Source organism: Labrus mixtus, chromosome 17 (genome assembly GCF_963584025.1).
Source record: "Labrus mixtus chromosome 17, fLabMix1.1, whole genome shotgun sequence".
NCBI lineage: Eukaryota > Metazoa > Chordata > Actinopteri > Labriformes > Labridae > Labrus > Labrus mixtus.
In genome coordinates, this window is record NC_083628.1 from 2,104,993 (window position 1) to 2,124,762 (window position 19,770).

The following is a 19,770-nucleotide window of genomic DNA, read 5'->3' on the forward strand; positions in this document are numbered from 1 at the left end:
CCGTCTAGCCTGGGAACACCGCAGAATACTCCAGAAGGAGCTGGAAAAGGTTGCTGGGGAGAGAAGGAAGTCTGGTAAAAAAGAAGCGGTTCTAGCTCTGCACCTTGTGGGACTGCATGACCAACTTTTGGTGTCATAGAGTATTCAAAGTAAACAATCACAAACTGACACAGATCTTATAGACAGGATTTAAAGCAGCTTAACGCTGCTCCTTTAATGCCAATTAATGGTCCCAGACTCTGTAAGAGGATGTGACAGTCAATTGTGTCAAATGCCACACTAGAGAACTAGGACGACAACACAGAGAGATGTCTTCCCTGACTACAGCAGATCAATTTCAACTTTAACATATACAGTCTCTTTAGGTGTTTTCACACAAGGTTCTACAGAATGCCAGGACAGTCCAATCCTTCTGAGACGGCCTTCACAGGTCCCTCACAGTAGGGAGTTTGGCGGGGTCTCAGGAGGCAAAACATCAGGTAAAAAGGACGCCCCAACATGGCAGACCAACAACAGAGTCCCACACTATGATGACAGTCTTTGTATCAGTAATGCGTTTAATACAACGTTTTCAAAGAATAAAGGAAAGAGCAGAGCAGAAAATACTGGCAAACAAAAACAATGACACAGTTTTAGTGCCTGCATTTTCCTGAATACTTCCTCATGTTCCCCTCATGAGGGCCAAACTAAGCAAAGCATATTAATATAATAACTCATGTTCAAAAACTTTAACTAGTTGTTTTGTATGTATTTTCCCAATAATAGATATAATGAGCAAATTTAACCATTTTCTATTTTTGTTTGTTTTTGGAAGGAATCTCACGACCCCCTTCTCAGTGTCTTGCGACCTGCCAGGGGGTCCCGACCCCCACTTTGGGAACCACTGGAGTGAGGTACTAATAAGTGCTTAATAAGGACTAATAAGCAACCAGTATGCTGCTAACATGCTAATAATCAACTAGTTAATGGTGAATATTGTGACCATAATTTAAAGTGTTACCCAGTTGTTTTCAGAGAAGACAGTGAACGCATCACAAGATGAAATAAAACAAGATGGCGGCTGCACAGACTGAATCGAGTGGTGGTCGAAGAATACATTTTATTCATATCTTACATAATTCCAGGTTTTACTGTAAACAACAAGGGGAACATCTAAAGTGAAGAACAAGTGAAGTGTTTTCTGTTTTAGGTATCAAACATAATAAATCTGAATGCTGAACATCTGTATAGGACCAATGAACACATTCTCACAGTGAAATTAAAAGACTGCTGAAAGTTCTGTAAACAAAGTTGAACAACCTCGGCTCTGTACACGGTGATACAGAGGTGTGTAACGTTATGCTTTTACAGCTCCTGGCCTTGTCTTTGTTTTATAAAAAACGAGCTAATTAAAGACTGTTCGTGTCAAATAAAAAAAGAAGCGTTTCTTATTACAACAGATGTTTTACAATGAGCTCAAAAATAAACAAGAGACATTTTACAAATTCGAACATACAACTGTACATGATGTCAAGTAATCTGTTGTTCTTCCTGAGACTTCTGTCTTTGCGAGTGTGAAAACAGAAAAGGTATGAAAGACAAACATCGCTAACTAGTTCATATTTGTACAATATTTAAATTTACAGGTACCAAATGAGGGAGTCCGAGGCTTAATACTGAGGCCTGCTACACACTAGAGGATTTTAAAAACGTGGGAGACCACAGACGAGACGAGAGTTACTGATTTTTTTAATTATAATCCTCCGAACACACACGACTCAGCCAGACCAAGAGACCACACACCGGTTGTTTGAAGTAACGACATCCCACAGAACCTTGCGTGATGAAGAACTACAAATATGGAGGACGATCAACATCAGTCGGCCATATTGCGGTATGTCTTACACGAGAAATGTTTATGTTCCCCGTCATGTTTGTGAGCTAGTGTTGTAGTACTCTAAATCAGTTTTGGTCTCAAGACCACTTTTTGAAGGTCCAGGTCTCAGACTGGGCGGACTCTGGGTTTTAAATCAAGACCACCACTGACGGGCTATTTTAACGTCATTCCTGTGATTAGAAGGAAAAAGTCTCTTTCAGGCTTTTCTAGTTTGACTTTTATCCAACGGTTACGGATGCAACCTTTCCTGGTGTTACGGTCTAAGTGAATGACACGCCCCCTGCACACAAGAAGCTGAGATATTTATGGTCTCGGTCTTGGTCTTGTCTGAGTCTCCTTGGAGCACTCTGGTCTCGGGTATGTCTTGGTCTTAGTTAATGTGGTCTTGACTACAACACTATTGTGAGCTGAACAAGTACGCGAAAACCCGATTGGTGATGCATCCCGGTCTGCTTGCTCTCATTGGCTATTGCGGGCATTAAGTCGGAGGCAGCACGACCCGTGATTCTAGATTGGGGCGCTCCAACAGGATCAGCATAATGATCGTATTGACACAACACACTTGAGGATATTTGGACAAATAGTTGCTCTTAACAAGTCTTGAATCAGGCCACGCCCCTCCCCTGTCCGATCGTTGGGAGGCCTAAAATCTTCTAGTGTGTAGCTAGCTTAAGTGAGTGATTGGGGATAAGCTGCCAAAGTGAGTCAAACTAGTTATTATTTGATCTAATGGCTTTTCAACAAGAAGGAACTTCAGAGTAATTCAATTAATGTACATATTCAAAGTGCTTGTGAAAGAAAAAATAAATGAATTTTGTCATTTAAGTAAATTTATCTTCACATCATAACTGACAGCAAAAAAACAACAAAACATTTCTGTAATAAATTAAACTTTACAAATATAACACAACTAAAAAGATTTAAAAAGCAAGCCAGTGGCAGGTCCGGTCTCTCACCTCACCTCTCTGTGGCTCTCAGCCCTCCTCCACGTCTGTAAAAATGTCACTTAAGAAGTACTGAGACACGCTGGTGGCCTCTTCTATCGAGCTGCCGTCCAGATCCAGACTCTGCTGGGAGGAAAACACCTGAAAGGAAGAAGACATAATGAGGATCAGGTTTATTAAACTGGACAAGAAGTGTGCAAAAATTCAACTGAAGTACGATAAATCTCCATTCCCTGATCTGTACTTTAACCCTTCTTACGTCAAGAAAAGACTGAGACGGAGTGAGCCCCGGGTCCAAGCCCTGTCCGAAGTCAAACGTCTGGCTGATGTTCAGCTCTGTCAGAGATGTTGAAAGGGGTTGTTCCTCTAAGGTTTCTACTGAGCTGAATGTGGGAGCGACTTCATGAGATGTTGAGGCTTCAGATTCTGGTGCGGATTGTTTTCTTGCTGCACGTGGAGTTTTGACTTTCTGAGCCTTGGATGTTGCTCTCGCAGGCGTAGAACAGCTCGGAGGGGCCGTGTTGTTCGTCTCAGGAAGGGAGCCTTTGGGATTTCTGTGAGGCAGCGGGAAAATAAAAATAAACATCGACATGGAAACTAGGGGAAATCTGATCCAGACTAATAAACTTTCACACTTTTTTCCTCACCTATTACGGGTTACTCTTGTCGGTCGTGCTGAGCTGCTTTCTTCAGCGTCCTTTGAACCAGTTGGAGCTTTCTTTGAACCCTCTTTACGGCTGCCACCTTTCTTCTTCTGCTGCTGCTCGTCAGATTCTCTTGGCTGCACAGAAAGCCCGGGGAGCTCTGACTCCTCAGTGGTGTTTGTTTGGAGCGGGGGTGACTCTTCTTCTTCCTCAGCAGTGACAGTCGTGCTGGCTTGTTGCTTCCTTGAAGTGTTGGGCTTTACCTGCCGTTTGGCTGTTTGTATGAACACATAAAGATCAGCCAAATATTCTGAAAGTGCATGTGATAAGTGGTAATGGTAATGTCTTCTTGCCCCTTTAATATCATATCTTTTTGTTTTCTTGATCGCATATGTCATTTTGTGCATCTACCTCTGATGATTTTGTGTGGGTGCTGTGGCTTTGCGGGAGGGATACGTGGGCGGATGGGTGTTTGAGAGCCTTTATGTTTAGTGTGTATTTTGTGCTTGACTGTCTGTATCACACTGTACTGTTCTGTTTTTGTTTTTGTGTTGGACCCCCCTCGAAAACGAGATGGTTCATCTCAAGGGGCAATCCATCAAATAAACAGAATTTCTCACATTAGTAAAAGGATGCTCGGATGAAAAGCTAGCGGATTTGTTTTTCACAGGAACATGATTAACATACTTTTAACTTGCTTTTTCCCTTTCTTACTCTTAACTTAGGGTATATTTCACTCGGAGCGGCTGCTCAAAAAAGGCGGAACGCTTGGAAAAAAGACGCTCTGCTGCGAACGCTCTCTACCCATTGAATTTTAAAAAGACACTGGAGCTCAGAAAAGACACTAGGTGGACACGGGGCCCTAATGCATGTGATGTTATTTTTTTTGAAATCACACACTCAAATGAGCAGAAATCCCAAAATGAATAAATTTGAATTAAGGCTTTGAGTAAAGCATCATTTTGCAGAATTAGGGGCTCGGCAGGTGGGTGCGTTGCAGCTGTCTGCGATGACGCTTAAGGCCTCCACAGCTCCACCTCTGTGACTGTTTGTAGATTGATTAAAAAGTTAGGTTGAGATAGCATTTCCAATATGTGTGCACCTCCTTATGACGTTATGAATTCAGACATTACTGCCTTGGATTTTCTAAATGTATCTGGAAGAATCTATTTTTACAGGCTGTGTTTAGTAGCGTTCAAACTCGTACATGTAAACTGTTTTGTGTTCAGTAACTGTGTACCTCTTCTTGTTGTACCCTGAAGTTTCTGCTTGGTAGGCGGGGTTTCAGTCTCCTCAGTACCCTCCACGGTTTCTGGTAATGTGGATGTCTGGACTGTAGTACTCTCTGTTCCAAAAATACCAACAATAAATACACATTCACTTTTCCTAATAACAGCCAGTTGTAGTTGTTAAAGTAAATGACAGAATAGTGCGATCACTGTACCTTGTGGATCCCCTTGATTCTCAGGGACTGAACCCTAATGTGAGAAAAAGTAAATGGCTGACAAATACAGATATTTGATCACATTGAAGCAACAAGTGGCTCCATGCAAGTTCACTTACCGTACAAGTAGTGGAGTTGGATCCAGAATCTTTGGCGTTGATGAGGCCGGTCTCCTCGCTCTCCTCCATGGACACAGTGAGAGCAGCGCTAGAAAGACTCTCAACTCCTGTAGCTGTCGAACACTCTGCAGGAACACTGTTGATGCAGGTACAAGAATGTTAGAATCAGACACCAAATGAAGAAATCAAACATCCTCCCAAGTATGGGACGACCAACTCATCTAGAGAAGGCACCGACCTCCGCTGCTGTATCGACGCCTCTGTGACAGGAGGACAAGGAAGAGGCTCAGGCACACTCTGCAACATCTCTTCTTGTTGGCAGACTGGGATCTCAATCAGAGAGAGGATGATAAACTTTTCCTCCGAGTCAGAAGGCATCTGCCCTGACAGCACTGAGAGAGAGAGAGAGAGAGGGAGAGGGAGAGAGAGAGAGAGAGAGAGGACTTTTAGCCAATAATTACGAGTACAGAATTAACAGGTGTGAGTGATCAATTGTTGACTTACTGTCTGGAAATATTGAGAAACTGGGATCACTGAAAGACTCTTCTGTACTTGGCAGTGGTGCATCCTGGGATTTGAAAAAGAATCAAAGCCACAAATTTCAGGATTGATCCATAAATGACATGCAGTTAAGAGGTTTTTCACATAAATCACAGGACTTTGGATGATTTGTATTAATCCCTGAAATGACTTGTAATGTTGGTACTACATAGCGTAGTTGTCTGTTTCAATCCAGGCGCTGCATCCTTCAAAGGACACATTTGAAAACCAATTGTATCTCGGGGGTGCGTCGAAGGCCGTCCCATTTCAAAGGCTCCTTCGGCTGACTAATGTGTCCAACTTTCCCAGGGCCACAGAGGAGGAATCCAGAGCATCTTTTGTGGAACTACATATCCCTACATTCATTGCGTGCCAACTCAAAGGAAATGGCATCCAAGAGGTCAACGATTAAACTTCTAAATAAATGGTTTCAACTCAGTCAAAAAGCTAGCAATACATATCTTATCTTATAAAAAGAAAGGCGCCTTGAAACTTTATTTATTGGTGAAGTTGGTTAATCTAGCTAGTTCTGGTGCAGCTGTAGAAGTTGCTAGGCAACAGCAGCAGCGCTTAGTAATGAGAAGGTAAAGGCAGGAACAGCTGGACAAACAGGAAATCCTCCATAGACCGTCTCATTGCAGAACAACCTGAGCGGTCTACACGGGGCTACGAAGGCTGGGTCCCTCATTGGCCTGGTCCTTTGAAGGATGCTACCCCACTCAAACGCCATTTCCATTAAATTGATGCCGCATAGCATAATGTTGACAAGCTAAAGTAATTAATAAAGCCAGACTGATATAGGATTTTGAGGGCCGATGCTGATATTAGTGAGAACAAAAATTCCAATATCGATAAATCAACCAATATCTTTCTAAGATCTATATATATTTAGATCTCATCTCTTACCTGAGTCGAATGGTCCTGTGCTTCTGATACACAGCCAAACGAGGCTCCAGCAACAGTTGGAGGTAAATTCTGGCTACTTAATTGGCTAAGAGCTTCTTCTACTTGTTCCTGAATGTCAGGTTGAAGTTCAGGCAGAGCTCCGTGAGAAACCGAGGCATCCACACCTTCTGAGGTAGGAACAGAATCTATGGAAAAAAAGGACCATTAGCTTTTAACAAGTTGATCCTTTGTGGGGCAAGGGGACTTGATTTTCTTACTGAGTCATACCTGCTTCTGCTTGCTCTGCGTCCTGGACTTGTTGGGACTGAGGAGGTTGGCGACTGCGTCCAAGGTTAGGTTTGGGTTTTACATACCGGCCTCTACGACTCAGAGGGTCTCTTCTTGACTTTGAAGAGTCTGTTTGTTCCAAATGATCTTTGGGAGTGCTTTAAGTGGAAAACAAACGAACAATGTTAGAGGAGAATCCATCGAATACTTCCTTTATGGTGGTTTGAAAATGGTTGAAAATAAGACAATAACAGTTTCAAGTGCGGGTGAGGATCCCCGGGTAACTCATGACACAATGTAATACTAGATATGATGCCCACAATAAGGATTATATCACCATACAGCGTTCCCAATAGTTGATATATTGCAAGAAAATCAGAACAGAAGACTCTAAAATTCACCCAAAAAAGTAAAAAGCAGGAAAATTGTATTTATTCACTGCAATTTCCATTTTTTATCTCTATCCTACTGTCAACTTCTTTGGTCAATTTAATTTCCATCAATGTTGCCATTATTCATGTCATAGACTCCCCCCTGAGGAGTCGTGAAGTAGTGACATAGTGAGTGAAATTGCCTGGGAAATCCAAAGCACCAAATTGTCTTTTCGATTAAAATACCAATATTTAGCACCAGCAACTTGATTATTGTGTCACCGTTAGTTAGGACAATGATAAATTGCAAAATCGATATTTTATCCCACTCCTACTATTTGGATTGTCTTACATTCTTACACAAAATACATTTAAATTCTTACCTTTGTGCAGTTGTTTGATTGGCTTCAGGATATTGTTGGACTTCTTGACATTGTGACTTTGGCAGCTGAGTGCTTCCCTCTGAATCTGATGTGGACTGGTTATTAGTAGGGAGATAAGATTTAATTTGTGACTCTGCGGAGCCTCCTTCTGAAGACTGAGCATCAGAGATAGGAATCTCTGTTGGTTGGGTATTCGTTTCTATTGCTTCAATAAATGTGTCCTGTTTGAGGTCCCAATGTGCAGCAGGTCCAGCCTCCACCTTGTCGCTGGTGGGCATTTTGTCCCATTCAACGTTGGATTTTTCAGTGGTTTTATTTTCAAGAACTGAGTCATCAGCAGACGAAGACACAGCCTTGTCATTTAAGATATCTACAGACTCTGCAGACTTTGTTGAGCTGAGAAGTTCTGTATGTAAGGAACATTGCGTCGTCTTTAAGTCCTTGCTGTCTCTGTCTGTGGATTCCAGTTCCCTTTGTTGACTGTTATTTTCTGGTATGTCCTTGTGGCATTGTTGGGAAGGTTTACTTGTATCATCTGACTGCATTTGAGTCTGTCTAGCTCTGGTTGACGATCCAATGTTGGGTTTGACTCTGGGAACCCGTCGCCTTCCCTGAGCTACACTCTGTTGTGAGCCCTCCGAGCCTGAGTCCAGTCCAACATCTGTCACCGGCTCCTCAGTTGAAGATAAGTCCTCCGATGCTTTTTGAGTAGAGCGTGATTCCAGTGAAGATTTTGAAACCAAAGCAGAGACAGTACTTTCATTTTGTCCTAGCTGTCCAGGAGGGACTGTCCCACCACCAAGATCTTGAACATCTGTCTTTTTCTCCTCATTTATAGAAACATTATCTTTGGGTGAAGGAGGAAATCCCAAATCCAATGACCATACATCATCTGGGGCAGGACCAGTGCATTCACTTGTTTTTTCAGGAGATGTCCTGCAGGCTGGTTGGCCCAAAAATTCAACCTTTGTTTCTTCTTGTAGTGTGGGTTTTGGAATTTCAATGGAGTCTTTCTCTACAACGTTGCTAGTGGTTTGTGGTTTAGGACGTACAGTTCTTGATGTCAGAGCTACATTGGGTTTTGGTTTGAATCTCTGGAATCGACTTCTTCTTGTCTGGGGGGAGGATGCATCTTCACTCTCATGTTTCTGACTGACAAGAAAATCGTGTTTAACTGAGTCTATATTTGACCCCTGGTCACCTGAGGATTCTGTGACCACACATGTTTGCAAATCTCTAGAGCTACTTTCAGTTGTCCCAACATGAGGCACCAAATCTTGCACCTTGGGCTGAGATGTTGACGTTGTATCTCTGGTAGTCTGATTTGTATCAAACTGGGCTTCAGATGAGATCTGACTTTCTGTGGGTCTCTGGTCAAATGTTGCTGAACCAGGTTCAAACTGACAACGAGCAGCTCCAATTTCTTTCTTTTCCCGCTCAATTGTAGTCATTTCCTCCGTGGGTGCAAGAGAAGTTCCTGGAACCGAAGATGGCATTAGATCTGGAGCAAGTCCAACGCCTTCCCTCGGATTTTCAGTTAATGGGATGCAAGTTTGTTCTACAAAAACGTCTATTGTTTTTTCATGGACGTCAGGGTTTTGAGTTGGCTGGGATTGTTCCTCGACAGTTTCTTTGGTCGTTTGAGGTTTAGAACGTACAGCTCTTGATGTCTGTGCTACATTGGGTTTGGGTTTGACTTTCTGGAATCGACTTATCGTGGTCTTGCAAGTTGATGCTCCTTCGTTATCCTGTTTCTGACTGACAGGTAAAACTTCTGCAGGCACAACAGGAGCAGAGTCTTTGTTAGACCCTTGTGATTCTGTAACTACGGTGTCTGATTTCAGCTGATTACCACCGCCCCCTTCTGTGGACTTAGGTGTTGGTTTTGTTTCTTCTGCAGCCTGTTCTGTACTCGATGGGGCTACAGAAACGTTCTGGTTTTCTGAAGAATCCTGGTGTAAAGTGGTCATCCCCAAATTATCCTCACCACCAACGAGTCCAACAACTGTCTTCTTCTTGTCCATCTTAGGTATTTCCTCTGACAAAGTAAGAGCAGGGCCAAATTCCAATGAAGGTGAGGAATCAGAAACAAGTCCTTGACCTGGTTTTTCAAGAGAGGTGGGTTCTGCTGAAGGGATTTCAATGTTTGGAGATGGGTTGGGGTCTTTCTCTACAGTTTCTTTGGTCGTTTGAGGTTTAGAACGTACGGCTCTTGAAGACTTTGCTAGGTTGGGTTTTGGTTTGACTTTCTGGAATCGACTTATCCCGGTCTTGGGAGGAGATGCACTTCTACTCTCTTGTTTCTGACTGTCAGGTAAATCTTCTACAGATGTTACACCTGAAGCCAGATGCTCACTGCTTTCTTGGACTGAGGCTGAGTCTACATTTGTCGGTAGTCCAATCTGTAAATCTTGGACTGCTGTGTCAGATGTCACCAGATTATTTGTGCTACTTTGAGTGGTCCAAACACGAGATTCGGGCATGACGTCTGTGGACCATGAGTCTCCGCTGTCCTTGATTATTTGCGTCTCTGGACCTGATGTTGCTGCATCGGACCTCTCCTGTCTGCCAGATTGCTTTTCTGTAAATTTGACGTCTGAACAACTCAAGTGCACATTGTCATCTTTCAACATGTCTTCATGGTGGGATACTACTTCAGGGATTTCTTCTGCAGCTGATAGTATCCCAGTGGCTTGAACAAGGTTTGGGGAATCTGTATGGCTCTGTTCAGCAATAGATGTGTCAGGTTGGGATTGCGACTGGGCAGCCCTCGAGGCTCGGCCTAGGTTAGGTTTTGGTTTCACCTTGGATAATCGTCCCCTCTTGGCTGGTGTAGAGTCTTTCTTTGAACCCTCTGGACTTGCATGTAATTTAGTGGTAGGATCCACATCAGTACCAGTCTGCTGATTACTACTTTGCAAGCCATCATCGTCTGTTGTGCTACTTTGTAGCTCCAAAGTGGTTTCTGAGGTTTCTGTGATTCCGTGGCCAGAGGTTGCAGACATAAAAGGAGTGGCACTGTTTTCTTCTTGTGCATAAGGCATTGATGCAATCTCTTCTTCCAGGTGTGGACTAGCTTCACTCAGATTTACTGATATCGTCTCTGCAAGTGAACATTAAGAGACGTTTAGTATGCAGGTAATTTAATCCTCTTAATTCAATGTAACATTTTGGTTTCTTACCTGTTGTTTGTTCTGGTGTGACTAATTGATTCTGGTCTGGTTGAGAGAGGTGAGCCAGATTGCCGATGGTCAACAAGGTCTGAGCGGCCTCGTTGTAGCTCTCGTCTTCAGTTACTGCAATTAAATGATGCACAAAAAAATTAACTCTAATACCATGTAAATGTATTGTCAAAACTGGATTTCCACTGTCAAGCCTTTCAACATACCTTCTGAGTGTTCTGAAGAAAGGAATTCTATAACATCCTGTTGGGGGAAAAACATGTATTGTAAGTCAAATGAACTCCTCTTACACTGTACAAGCCAGACTAGTTGTGAAATGATGTGATATATATATGGAAAAATGTCTATTACAATAGCTCCAGTTACACTTTTGCAGAGTTTTTAAAACTAGATTTCAACAGGACACAAAAAAATGCAAGTTGTTCCATTTGTGCAAAATATGGAGACTGCATCCTTATTCTTCAAACTAAAAGTTTTTGCTTTTTATGTGCCAAAAAATAAACTTTGTTGTGTAGATAATAAAAAGCAGATATTAGAAATTGTATACAAATGTAAATTTGAGAGTAACTGGGAATAAGGATTTGCTCTAACTGGTAGTTGGGTTTTATGCATGGAACACTTACAACTAGCAGGTCCAATTGGTGTTCACAGGGTTCAGCTGTGCCTGTCTCATTTTGTGCCCGCTCACAAGAGGCATCAGGGCACATAGCATCTTGGGAGATGCCCAACACATCAGGCATATTGGCCAAGATATCAAGCTACGTGCAGGATGAGGGGGGGAGTCAAGAGTGGAGGGTTTGAATTATGGAATGAAAAAAATCATGCACAACATAAAACACATGCCCACAAAGATGATGAAATCACAAACAAACTGATTTTATGAAGCTACAAAATAAAAGTAATGGAAGGTGTATGTTTCTGCAATGCATAATCGCTGAAGAGTGTCTCATACCTCCTCCATAGTCTCTTCCACTTCTGACATCATCGGATGTGGGGAGCGCAGGCTGGCAGGCACAAATGCCGGTGCATTGCTGTCGTTACTGGAGCCACATGCAGGCTGCGACGCCACTTGTTCCTCCCACTGCTCGTCATTGTCTTCATCGCTGTAGTCTGACTGAGTGGCCCTGAGGGTGACCAGTTTGGGCTTTTTGGACTCTTGGGCTGATTGGGCCTTTGACGTTCTTCCTCTCTTGGCAGGGGGTTTGGGTTCAGGCCGAGCAGAAGAGGCAGAAGTGCTTTCAGATGCAGAGGAGTGTGCATCCTCTCTGGCTGGGTAGTTCAAGGGCTTAGTTGGTTTGGGCACTCTCCCATATCTACAAAACACAATCACACACTGATGAAGAACTCTTAATGGTTTTATATGTCTTTGGGAATAGATGTTGGAATGCCTCTTGATAAAATGACAAATCATTGTACCTGGTGGGTCTTACAGGTTGAACAGTTGTCTCCTCTTCTTCAGAGGAATTGTCATCATTGTCTGACTTTTTATTTGCTTGTTTTAGAGGTGATGCATCTTTGTTTAACTGCTCCTCGGATGTTCCCTCTATCTCACTCTCGTCCCCCTTATCGGACGCAGCATCTCCGGCCTTTGTGGAGGCTTTGGGAGGCTTTTTGCCCCACTTCCTGCCCAAAGGCAAAAGTGGTTTTGGTGCTTTGCCTCGAGACAGTTTAGCCGGCTTAATTGTAGTGTCCTTGGCTGCATTCACATCCCCACTCTTCTCAGACCTGAACATAAAAGAAAACAATTCTATTCCAGCTCACAGTGCACAAAAATCTTACATTTGAACAACATTTTAAAAAGTTTCATTACATGTCTGAATTTGTGTTTTCCGCGGGAAGTGCTGCTTCAGTGTCTTCTGGTATGCAGGAATCATCTGAGTGTAAAAACACAAAAAGAATTACGATGCAAGCAATGCAACCTCATTGGAATTTTAAAAGTCACTTGCACCAGAAACAGAAGCATTGATAGAATACAACATGAGCTGTTTGTGTACACAATCCTAACTCAAGAAAATTTCAAGGAATCCTTGAATGTCAAATGACTTTGTACCTTGTTCCTTGTCTTTTTTACCCGCTTTGTTTTTCTTGTCTTTTGGCTCCTCCTTCGAGGCGTCGCTCTTTCTTTTGCGTTTCTTTTTGAGCTTAGAAACCTCGGCTCCTCCTTCATTACAGAGGTCCTCGTTTTCTTTTTCTCCTTCCCCCTCCAAGTCAGGTAGGCTGTTCTCATTGTCCTCATCTTCCTCCTCAACATCACTCAACTTCTTTGAGTTTTTTCTGCCTTTAGAGGGAATTAAAAAACAAAAGGATTGTTCAAATTAAAACAAAACCCAAGGACAAAAAGTGTTAACCTGTCCATCAAAAATAAATATTCAAGAGACTTTACCAATAATAGACATTTCACAGATTAATAAACATGATGAAATAAGGAAATTAAAAAACATACTTTTTCTCTTTTTCTTTTCCTTCTTGGGAGAATTCTTCACAGTGACAGATTTGAGTTTCTTCCTGGTTTTCTGAACTTCTAGGATCTTCTCCAGCAGCTTAGAGAAATACTCTATGTCCAGTTTGCGCCTCTCTCCTACAAAAGTTTACCAATTAAATGATGCATCAAAGATAACAAGGAAAACATCTACAATGTCCTGCTGAATACTCACTGAAAGCTTTGTCAACCCTCCAGGAATTTTCTCGTTCTTCTTTTTTGAATTTGTTCTGAAGGAGAAACATTTGAATGTGTATTTAGAAAAGCAGCTTGACTTGATTTTGTTTTTTTCTTTCAAGAGTTATTTTATTTTTTTGTCTGTTTTCTGCTCTGACCTTTATCTCCGATCGAGATCTGTGAGGAAACAGCTGACAAATCATGGAAAAGTCCGTCCCCACCATGCTGATTGCCAGGAAGAACATGTCGGTTTCTGATGTAAAAAAAAAAAACAATAACAGCAATGTTTTAAATAACACGTACAAGGCATCACAAAGGAATCAAGTCAGGTTCCTTTGAGATAAAGTGGCTGTACCTTCACTAGACCAGGGCTTGGAATAGGTCGGTTTCCTGAAGCTTGCGTATGTTGTAGTGGAGCCTCGTTCAAAGATGGGGTCCCGATCGTTAGCTGGGTTCGGCCCTTTGGCTCGCAGGACTTCCACTGTCAGACTGGGACAAGGGTTGGGGTTGAAGGTATTGTTAAGACAGCAATTATATCTCCACTATAAGAACAAGGTAGCTATGTTTGAGTAATATCACATGTTGTGAGGAAAGTTTCAAAGCATTTGTATACAATCAATTTTATCAAGTTGAGATAAACACAAGGGTTTAAATATTTATCCACAGAAATCCCAGGGAACTAAATAAACACAAAGATGTTATTTTGGTTTCTAAAGAAGTCCACTGACCTCTCTTCATCGATGATCAGTGTGCCATCCTCTGCTACTTTGACCTGAGGCACCATGAGCGAATCATCCTGGTCCTCCTGGTTCTCCCCGTCCTCCTCCTGAGCCCCCTCCTCTTCCTCCTCCCTCGGGCTTGTGATTTCAGGGACAGGTTCAGGTTCCTTTACTCTCTCTGGTGACCTGCAAACATCGGACAAAGAAAAAGGTGGCTATGAATATTTTATCATGCCATTAACCGACTTCTGATGTCAACATATGAAGTCTTTCTAAGATTTCTTCCTGCATGGAGAACACTATCCAGGCTGTTCAATCATTCAGACTGCATAAGGAGAAAGGTTTTAAGGTGAGGGAATGTCAAAGTAGACGTCCAACGAACTTCCTCTTCAAAGTCGCTCGTGTTACCGACATGCTACCATGAAGAGCAAGGTCTGTTTTACAAGTTATGCAGGTCAGTCATTTCCTTTGCAACACTCAGGGCGAAATGCTCCGAGGCTTTAGAAGTTTTAGGACGCCATGGTGTTGTATCGGTCGCTGCCATTATGTTGTGTTTTGTTTAAAGGGGACATATTGTGAATGTTATGTTTTTGAACATATATTTGGGTAACCTGAGTGTCTACTGACCCACAAAATGTGAAAAATAAACCCATCCAGTCCTTTGTTTGTGGTCTGCATAAGTCTTACAACACAGAGAAAAATGCTCTGTTTCTAATGTGCTCTCCTTGTGATGTCACAGTGGGATTCTGGTAAAAAAGAAATCCCCTCCCCTCCCCTGGTATCTCCACCCATGGACTCCACCTCAAGCCTAGAGCAAAACTTTTGCGCAGGTCCGCCATTTTTATTCTCGGAGTGATGTCTACTGGGAAAACTCAGGGGGGGGGGGTCATTGCATTTAAAGAGACACACACACCAAAACGGAGCGTTCAGAGAGAGCTGGTTTATACAGGGTCACAAACCTCCTCTGGTGCTTGATTCATGTTATATTTTGACCAAAAATAAAGCTTGTTGCTGACTGAAATGCAAAATGTTCCAATCATGAAATATCAGAACGCAACATACTGTGTCTCACTTTTTCAATATTCAAGCATTGATGCAAACAAACACAGAAAGTCAGAAATAAAGCTCCTTTAGTGTTGTTCCTCTTTAGTCACTGTTTACAACATGTAAACGACTGAACTCTGAGGGACAGAGTGTTAGAAAATGAGGGGGAATGAACTCACGCTTCTCTTGCAGGTGAAGGCGGGATCACAGTCTCGTTCTCGATAACGGTTTCTTCGAGACTAGATCTGGTAAAAACAAGTTGAAAAATTAAAGTCACATAAGACAAACTTCTTGTGGAACACATTCCAAGACAATCAATAGATCGATTTTTCTGCAGATATGGAGTGAGTGTTATATTGAATGAAACACAGGAGCAGCTGGGTCTTAGGTAAACACTTACGTCATGGGGTTAGACTCCGGCATGTAACGGATAAGATCCCTCATGGTCATTTTAGCAGGATCCAAAGAAAATTCCTTTTTAATCACCTTAATTTTCTTCTTCTCCTGCAACAACAAATTATAGAACTCTTTGAAGCACTGATATCTTTTTAACACTAAATACTCAACAACAGTGTTATTTAAAGGCTTTATATGCGATTTTTTGATCCAGCAGATGTCGCCCTTGAGCACCAGCATGAAACCAAAAAAACTTGTGCTGCATTGTTGTGTTAGCATGCTAATGCTAGCGATCTTTATTATGCTCGTTTACCTGAAATGAGCGTGATCTAGAAACACACTTAAGCAGTGAGTACAGTATGTTATTCTTCTTTTCTCTAGTCCCTCAATTAAACAACTTTTATACACGAGGGGAGGAGTCAGCCAGCAGTCCGGGCGATGAAGATAGTGAGATCTTCGAAGTGAAGATAGGACTCTGAAAACTCTGAAAACATCACAGACAGTGGGACTCAGGTGTTACACCCATTGTAGACAGTCATGACTCACAGAGTTATTTTCAGAGGATATACTTGATTTCTACATTTAAGTGTGAAAAATCACATATAAAGCCTTTAACATGAAGTGGAGTGCATTCACAAATAATCTATCTTACCTTTTCTCTGTGCATCTCCTGTCTGAGTAGCTCTCTGAGTTTTTGAGCCTTTGCGATCCTCTGCATGTCCGACGGGTCGTTCAGGAGTCTGCTCAAGGAGAACGCTGGAGATGTCACCGAAAGGCTGCCCTTAGACGAGACAAGAGTCCTCGCTTTCTCCGATATCTCTGTGGCTTCTTTGTCTGTTAGCGAGGGTTGGACTTTATCCGGTTGTGCAAAGGAGACTTTTTTAACTGGACCGTCTGAAGTGCTTTCTAACTGTTTGCCACTGTCTGCTGGCAGATGTGTCTGTTCTTGTGAATCGTCCGCTGAAGGGTCAGCTAAAGGTCCCGAAGTGTCTGATGAGATAACGGCTTTGGGCTGCACTTTGGGCTGCCTGCTGTCCTCCGAAGACCTCCGTCGCCTTGGCGATTGGAGTCCTCGGGGGGAAGTTGGAGTCCCAGGTTGGCTGGATGTTGTCGGTTTGTCGAGGTCTGAGATGGAGGTTTCGGCGACGGCCTTGGCGGGCGACTTTGGCGTCCGGGAAAGGGTGGACAGTCGGCCTGGAGCCACTTTCGGCTTGATGGAAAACCGCTTCCTTCTCTGGACCGCCGCTGAGGAGCTGGTACCTTCTCCATTTTGATCATTACCATCCCTAATAATAACATAAATATTTTTTTTTGTTACACATGACAAATAGATGCAGCCAAGATTTCTAACACTGACAGCTTGATGCTTGTAACTCACCCCGTGGATGTAGGTTTTTCTGAAGGCGTCGCCTCAGACTTGTTTTCTGTCACAGCAGCATCAGTTGTGCAGCTCTCACTGACGTCTTTGGGGGTCTCACCACCAGCCTCCTGACTCGCTGAAGGGGCTTCCTGAGGTGTTGCTGCTGTTCTCCCCGCTGTACCAACATTGGGTCGAACACTAAATCTTGATCGACGAAACATTTTGTCCTAAAAAAAGACAGAGAAAGTCAAGCAAGCTGCATCAGCATTCCTGCAGTGAAACCTGATTTACATGACTTGACAACTGCTTCCTCACAGAGCTCAGTCAGAGATAAAGGACAGTGCAGAAAACATACAAAAGAATCTGTAGAAAAACGGACAAAAACGATCCACGCTGCTTTGCTAAATACACATTCAAATGTTTTTGTCTTCAGAACAAATTCAAGGGTTATGGTGAAGTTCAGAAAACCAGGAAGCTGAAAATACTTCCTTTACCTGGTACCACTTCATGTGTAAAAACTTATTGTAAGCACCGGTGTTATGAGAAGAAATGCATGCCTGCCAGATATTGCACGCACCCCTCAGGACAATTCAAAATGCCAAATTGTGCACCCACCCTTAAATTTACTCGACAGACAAATCAGAGTCAAACACTGTCTGCAGGTCATAATTACGCAGGCTAATGAAAAAGCTTCTTCTACCAAGTCTACAGAACAACAAAGACTAGGGATGTTAAGATTAATCGTAAAATCGTTTCAGAGGTGTCAAGATTCACATCGGTACTCTGAAAAATGAATCGCAATAATATGGTGAGCGTCAGCAGCTGCAGAGCAAGATTTTGAAACTGAGGATGCACCACTGTCTTCACAAGTCGGAGGACAAAGACAGAAAAAGACAAGAGGTGAGAAGAAAACAGACGAGACAAAAACTGTGTGCAAATATTGCAGGAGGACAGGGAACGACACAAAAAAGCACAACCAACATGATGCAGCGTTTAATCGACACTACGATGAGAAGCTCCAATCCCCCCCTTGTTGCGAGGAAAAAAACATTAAAAGGCCAAAACTACATCGACAAGCGGGATTGCAGCGCCTAAAGCCGGGGGCTGTCCAAAGTGCGGCCCGAGGGCCATTTGCGGCCCTTGAGGAGATTTTTTGCGGAAGAATCAGAAGATTTTGTCCCGAGGCCTCGATTAAGATCGGCACATTATCTTATTTTTCTTTTTCATGTTAACAAGGGCTGAACAATATTCCTAAAATAGAAAATGTTCAGTAACATGTATGTTGTTGTCTTTTACTATTTTCCACATTTTCTTGTAAACTATGAAAAAAAACGTATGCAAAGTTTTTGCAAACAAGCGGACTGTTGTTTAACCATTTAATGACCTGAGCTAAATGCAGAAAGCTTGAACCACGTTACAGGCTTGATTCTGAGAAAAAAACAAATAAAGTAGAACGAAGAAATCTAAATATTTGATTTCCTTTTATTAAAGGGTTTCTTTAGATTCTGATCTACAAAGCCTTCCTATTTTTTCAACTATATTTTAAAAAACAAAACCTGTGGCCCACGAGCGATTCTAACACGACAATTTTGGCCCGCAAGAAAAAAAGTTTGGACACCACTGAGTCTAAAGGAATCTTTTTCAGCCATATTTTATCTACATTCTCATTTTGTAAATGATGTATCGTGAACCGTATCGTGAGTTGAGTGAATCGTTACATCCCCAACAGACACTTAATGTTTAGTAGGTATAAACTTCTCATACTTAGTCATCACAGAAAACCCCAAATCATTCTTTTTATTTTTTTGTGAAATAATTTTAACATTGTTTTTTTTTGTTTATTGTATTTTCGTGCTTTTCATTTTGTTTTGTATTTTTGATATGTTTGATTTTATTTGATATGTCTGAAATAAATTTACTCAATCAATGAATCAATCATTTAAAAAAAAACACGTTTTCTAACACTACCGAGGTGCATGCCAGTTTTGGCAGGGATACATTTCTCGTCATAACACCTGCATGTGTATGAGCATAACGTAGGTCACTGTAAACACTGAAACTGCAGCCACTAGTTCAGCAGATATACAGCAAATATCTTAAACAACCTGCTACCTCTCTTTGGCTGTCACTTAATAACGTTAACATCTATATATTTACGTCACAATATCACTTATAGTGGTAAATAAAACTGACTGCTCAGCAACTCGTCGACTGACAGGACCGGTAACGTTGACAGATGTTCAGCCGTTAAGTTACGTCAAGAGCCGTTACGTTACCGAAAATGACAGAGAGATAACCCCTTTACATTTTAGTAAACTAACAGAGTGTGAAACATAGAAAAGCGTTTCAATACTTGACACAAAGAGCAAAAAAATGTACAAACCTGAGCTAAAAAAAACTCCTATGACAACAGTTTGAGTGTGAGAGTCTTCCTGACTTGAACCGCCCTTTTGTTGATTTGGACAAGCAGAGACTCCTAAATTAATCATTTTTTAAATGTCTACATGTTTTACTTCGCTTTCTACAACGTACCTGATCAAGAATAGGTCGTTAGCTTGGAGAAATAAAGGTTCATTTGTCGTCGACGAGTGGCGAGTAGCGGACCCCCATGCACACACACTAATCCGCCATGTTTTTTCCTTGACGCGATATTGACGGCAGTGAAAGGGATTGTGGGAAGTGGAGTCCGAACGCTGCAGAATGGTAGATGAGGCAAGATACTGCAGTGTACATGCAACATTAGCTTTTGTTGTTAAGAATTATGAGCATTACATTGTATTTTTTTTGTATAGCCTGTTGTATTGTTTGTGATACTCATTTGTGGGATTAATAAAGATACATTTTTATTAAAGTAAACATATGAATACACCCATTTTATAAAGCTCACCTGAAATAAAAGCATTCAGTAAAAATGCATGT

General features: G+C 42.1%; 1 protein-coding gene across 2 annotated transcripts; it reads right to left on the bottom strand.

The window, feature by feature from the left end:
• Positions 1–1,081: 1,081 nt before the first annotated feature.
• On the bottom strand, positions 1,082–19,487 carry zgc:162472 (uncharacterized protein LOC553495 homolog). 2 transcript variants are annotated; one of them, XM_061060914.1, is made up of 28 exons: positions 19,384–19,487; positions 16,870–17,078; positions 16,144–16,777; positions 15,496–15,599; positions 15,275–15,340; positions 14,061–14,237; positions 13,688–13,821; positions 13,491–13,585; positions 13,331–13,385; positions 13,120–13,254; positions 12,727–12,954; positions 12,487–12,550; positions 12,093–12,401; positions 11,629–11,989; positions 11,300–11,434; positions 10,883–10,919; positions 10,677–10,790; positions 7,495–10,597; positions 6,741–6,898; positions 6,474–6,658; positions 5,532–5,595; positions 5,266–5,419; positions 5,028–5,163; positions 4,909–4,942; positions 4,705–4,809; positions 3,468–3,738; positions 3,080–3,374; positions 1,082–2,961 (listed from the first exon to the last, which is right to left on the bottom strand). In XM_061060914.1, the coding sequence occupies exons 2-28, from the start codon at positions 17,070–17,072 to the stop codon at positions 2,851–2,853; spliced, it is 7,467 nt and encodes a 2,488-aa protein (XP_060916897.1). In that variant the 5' UTR covers positions 17,073–17,078; positions 19,384–19,487; the 3' UTR covers positions 1,082–2,850. The 2 variants fall into 2 exon arrangements, with proteins under 2 accessions (XP_060916897.1, XP_060916899.1); XM_061060916.1 differs by lacking the exon at positions 11,300–11,434.
• Between the last annotated feature and the right edge of the window lie 283 nt (positions 19,488–19,770).

Bases quoted from the DNA above. Each gene is read 5' to 3' on its own strand.
- zgc:162472 (XM_061060914.1), bottom strand. From the start codon at position 17,072: ATGTTTCGTCGATCAAGATTTAGTGTTCGACCCAATGTTGGTACAGCG. The intron at 5,596-6,473 runs GTAAGAGATGAG...TTCAAATCCCAG, and splicing joins CACAGGACCATTCGACTCAG to GATGCACCACTGCCAAGTAC. The intron at 4,810-4,908 runs GTACAGTGATCG...TTTTTGGAACAG, and splicing joins GAATCAAGGGGATCCACAAG to AGAGTACTACAGTCCAGACA.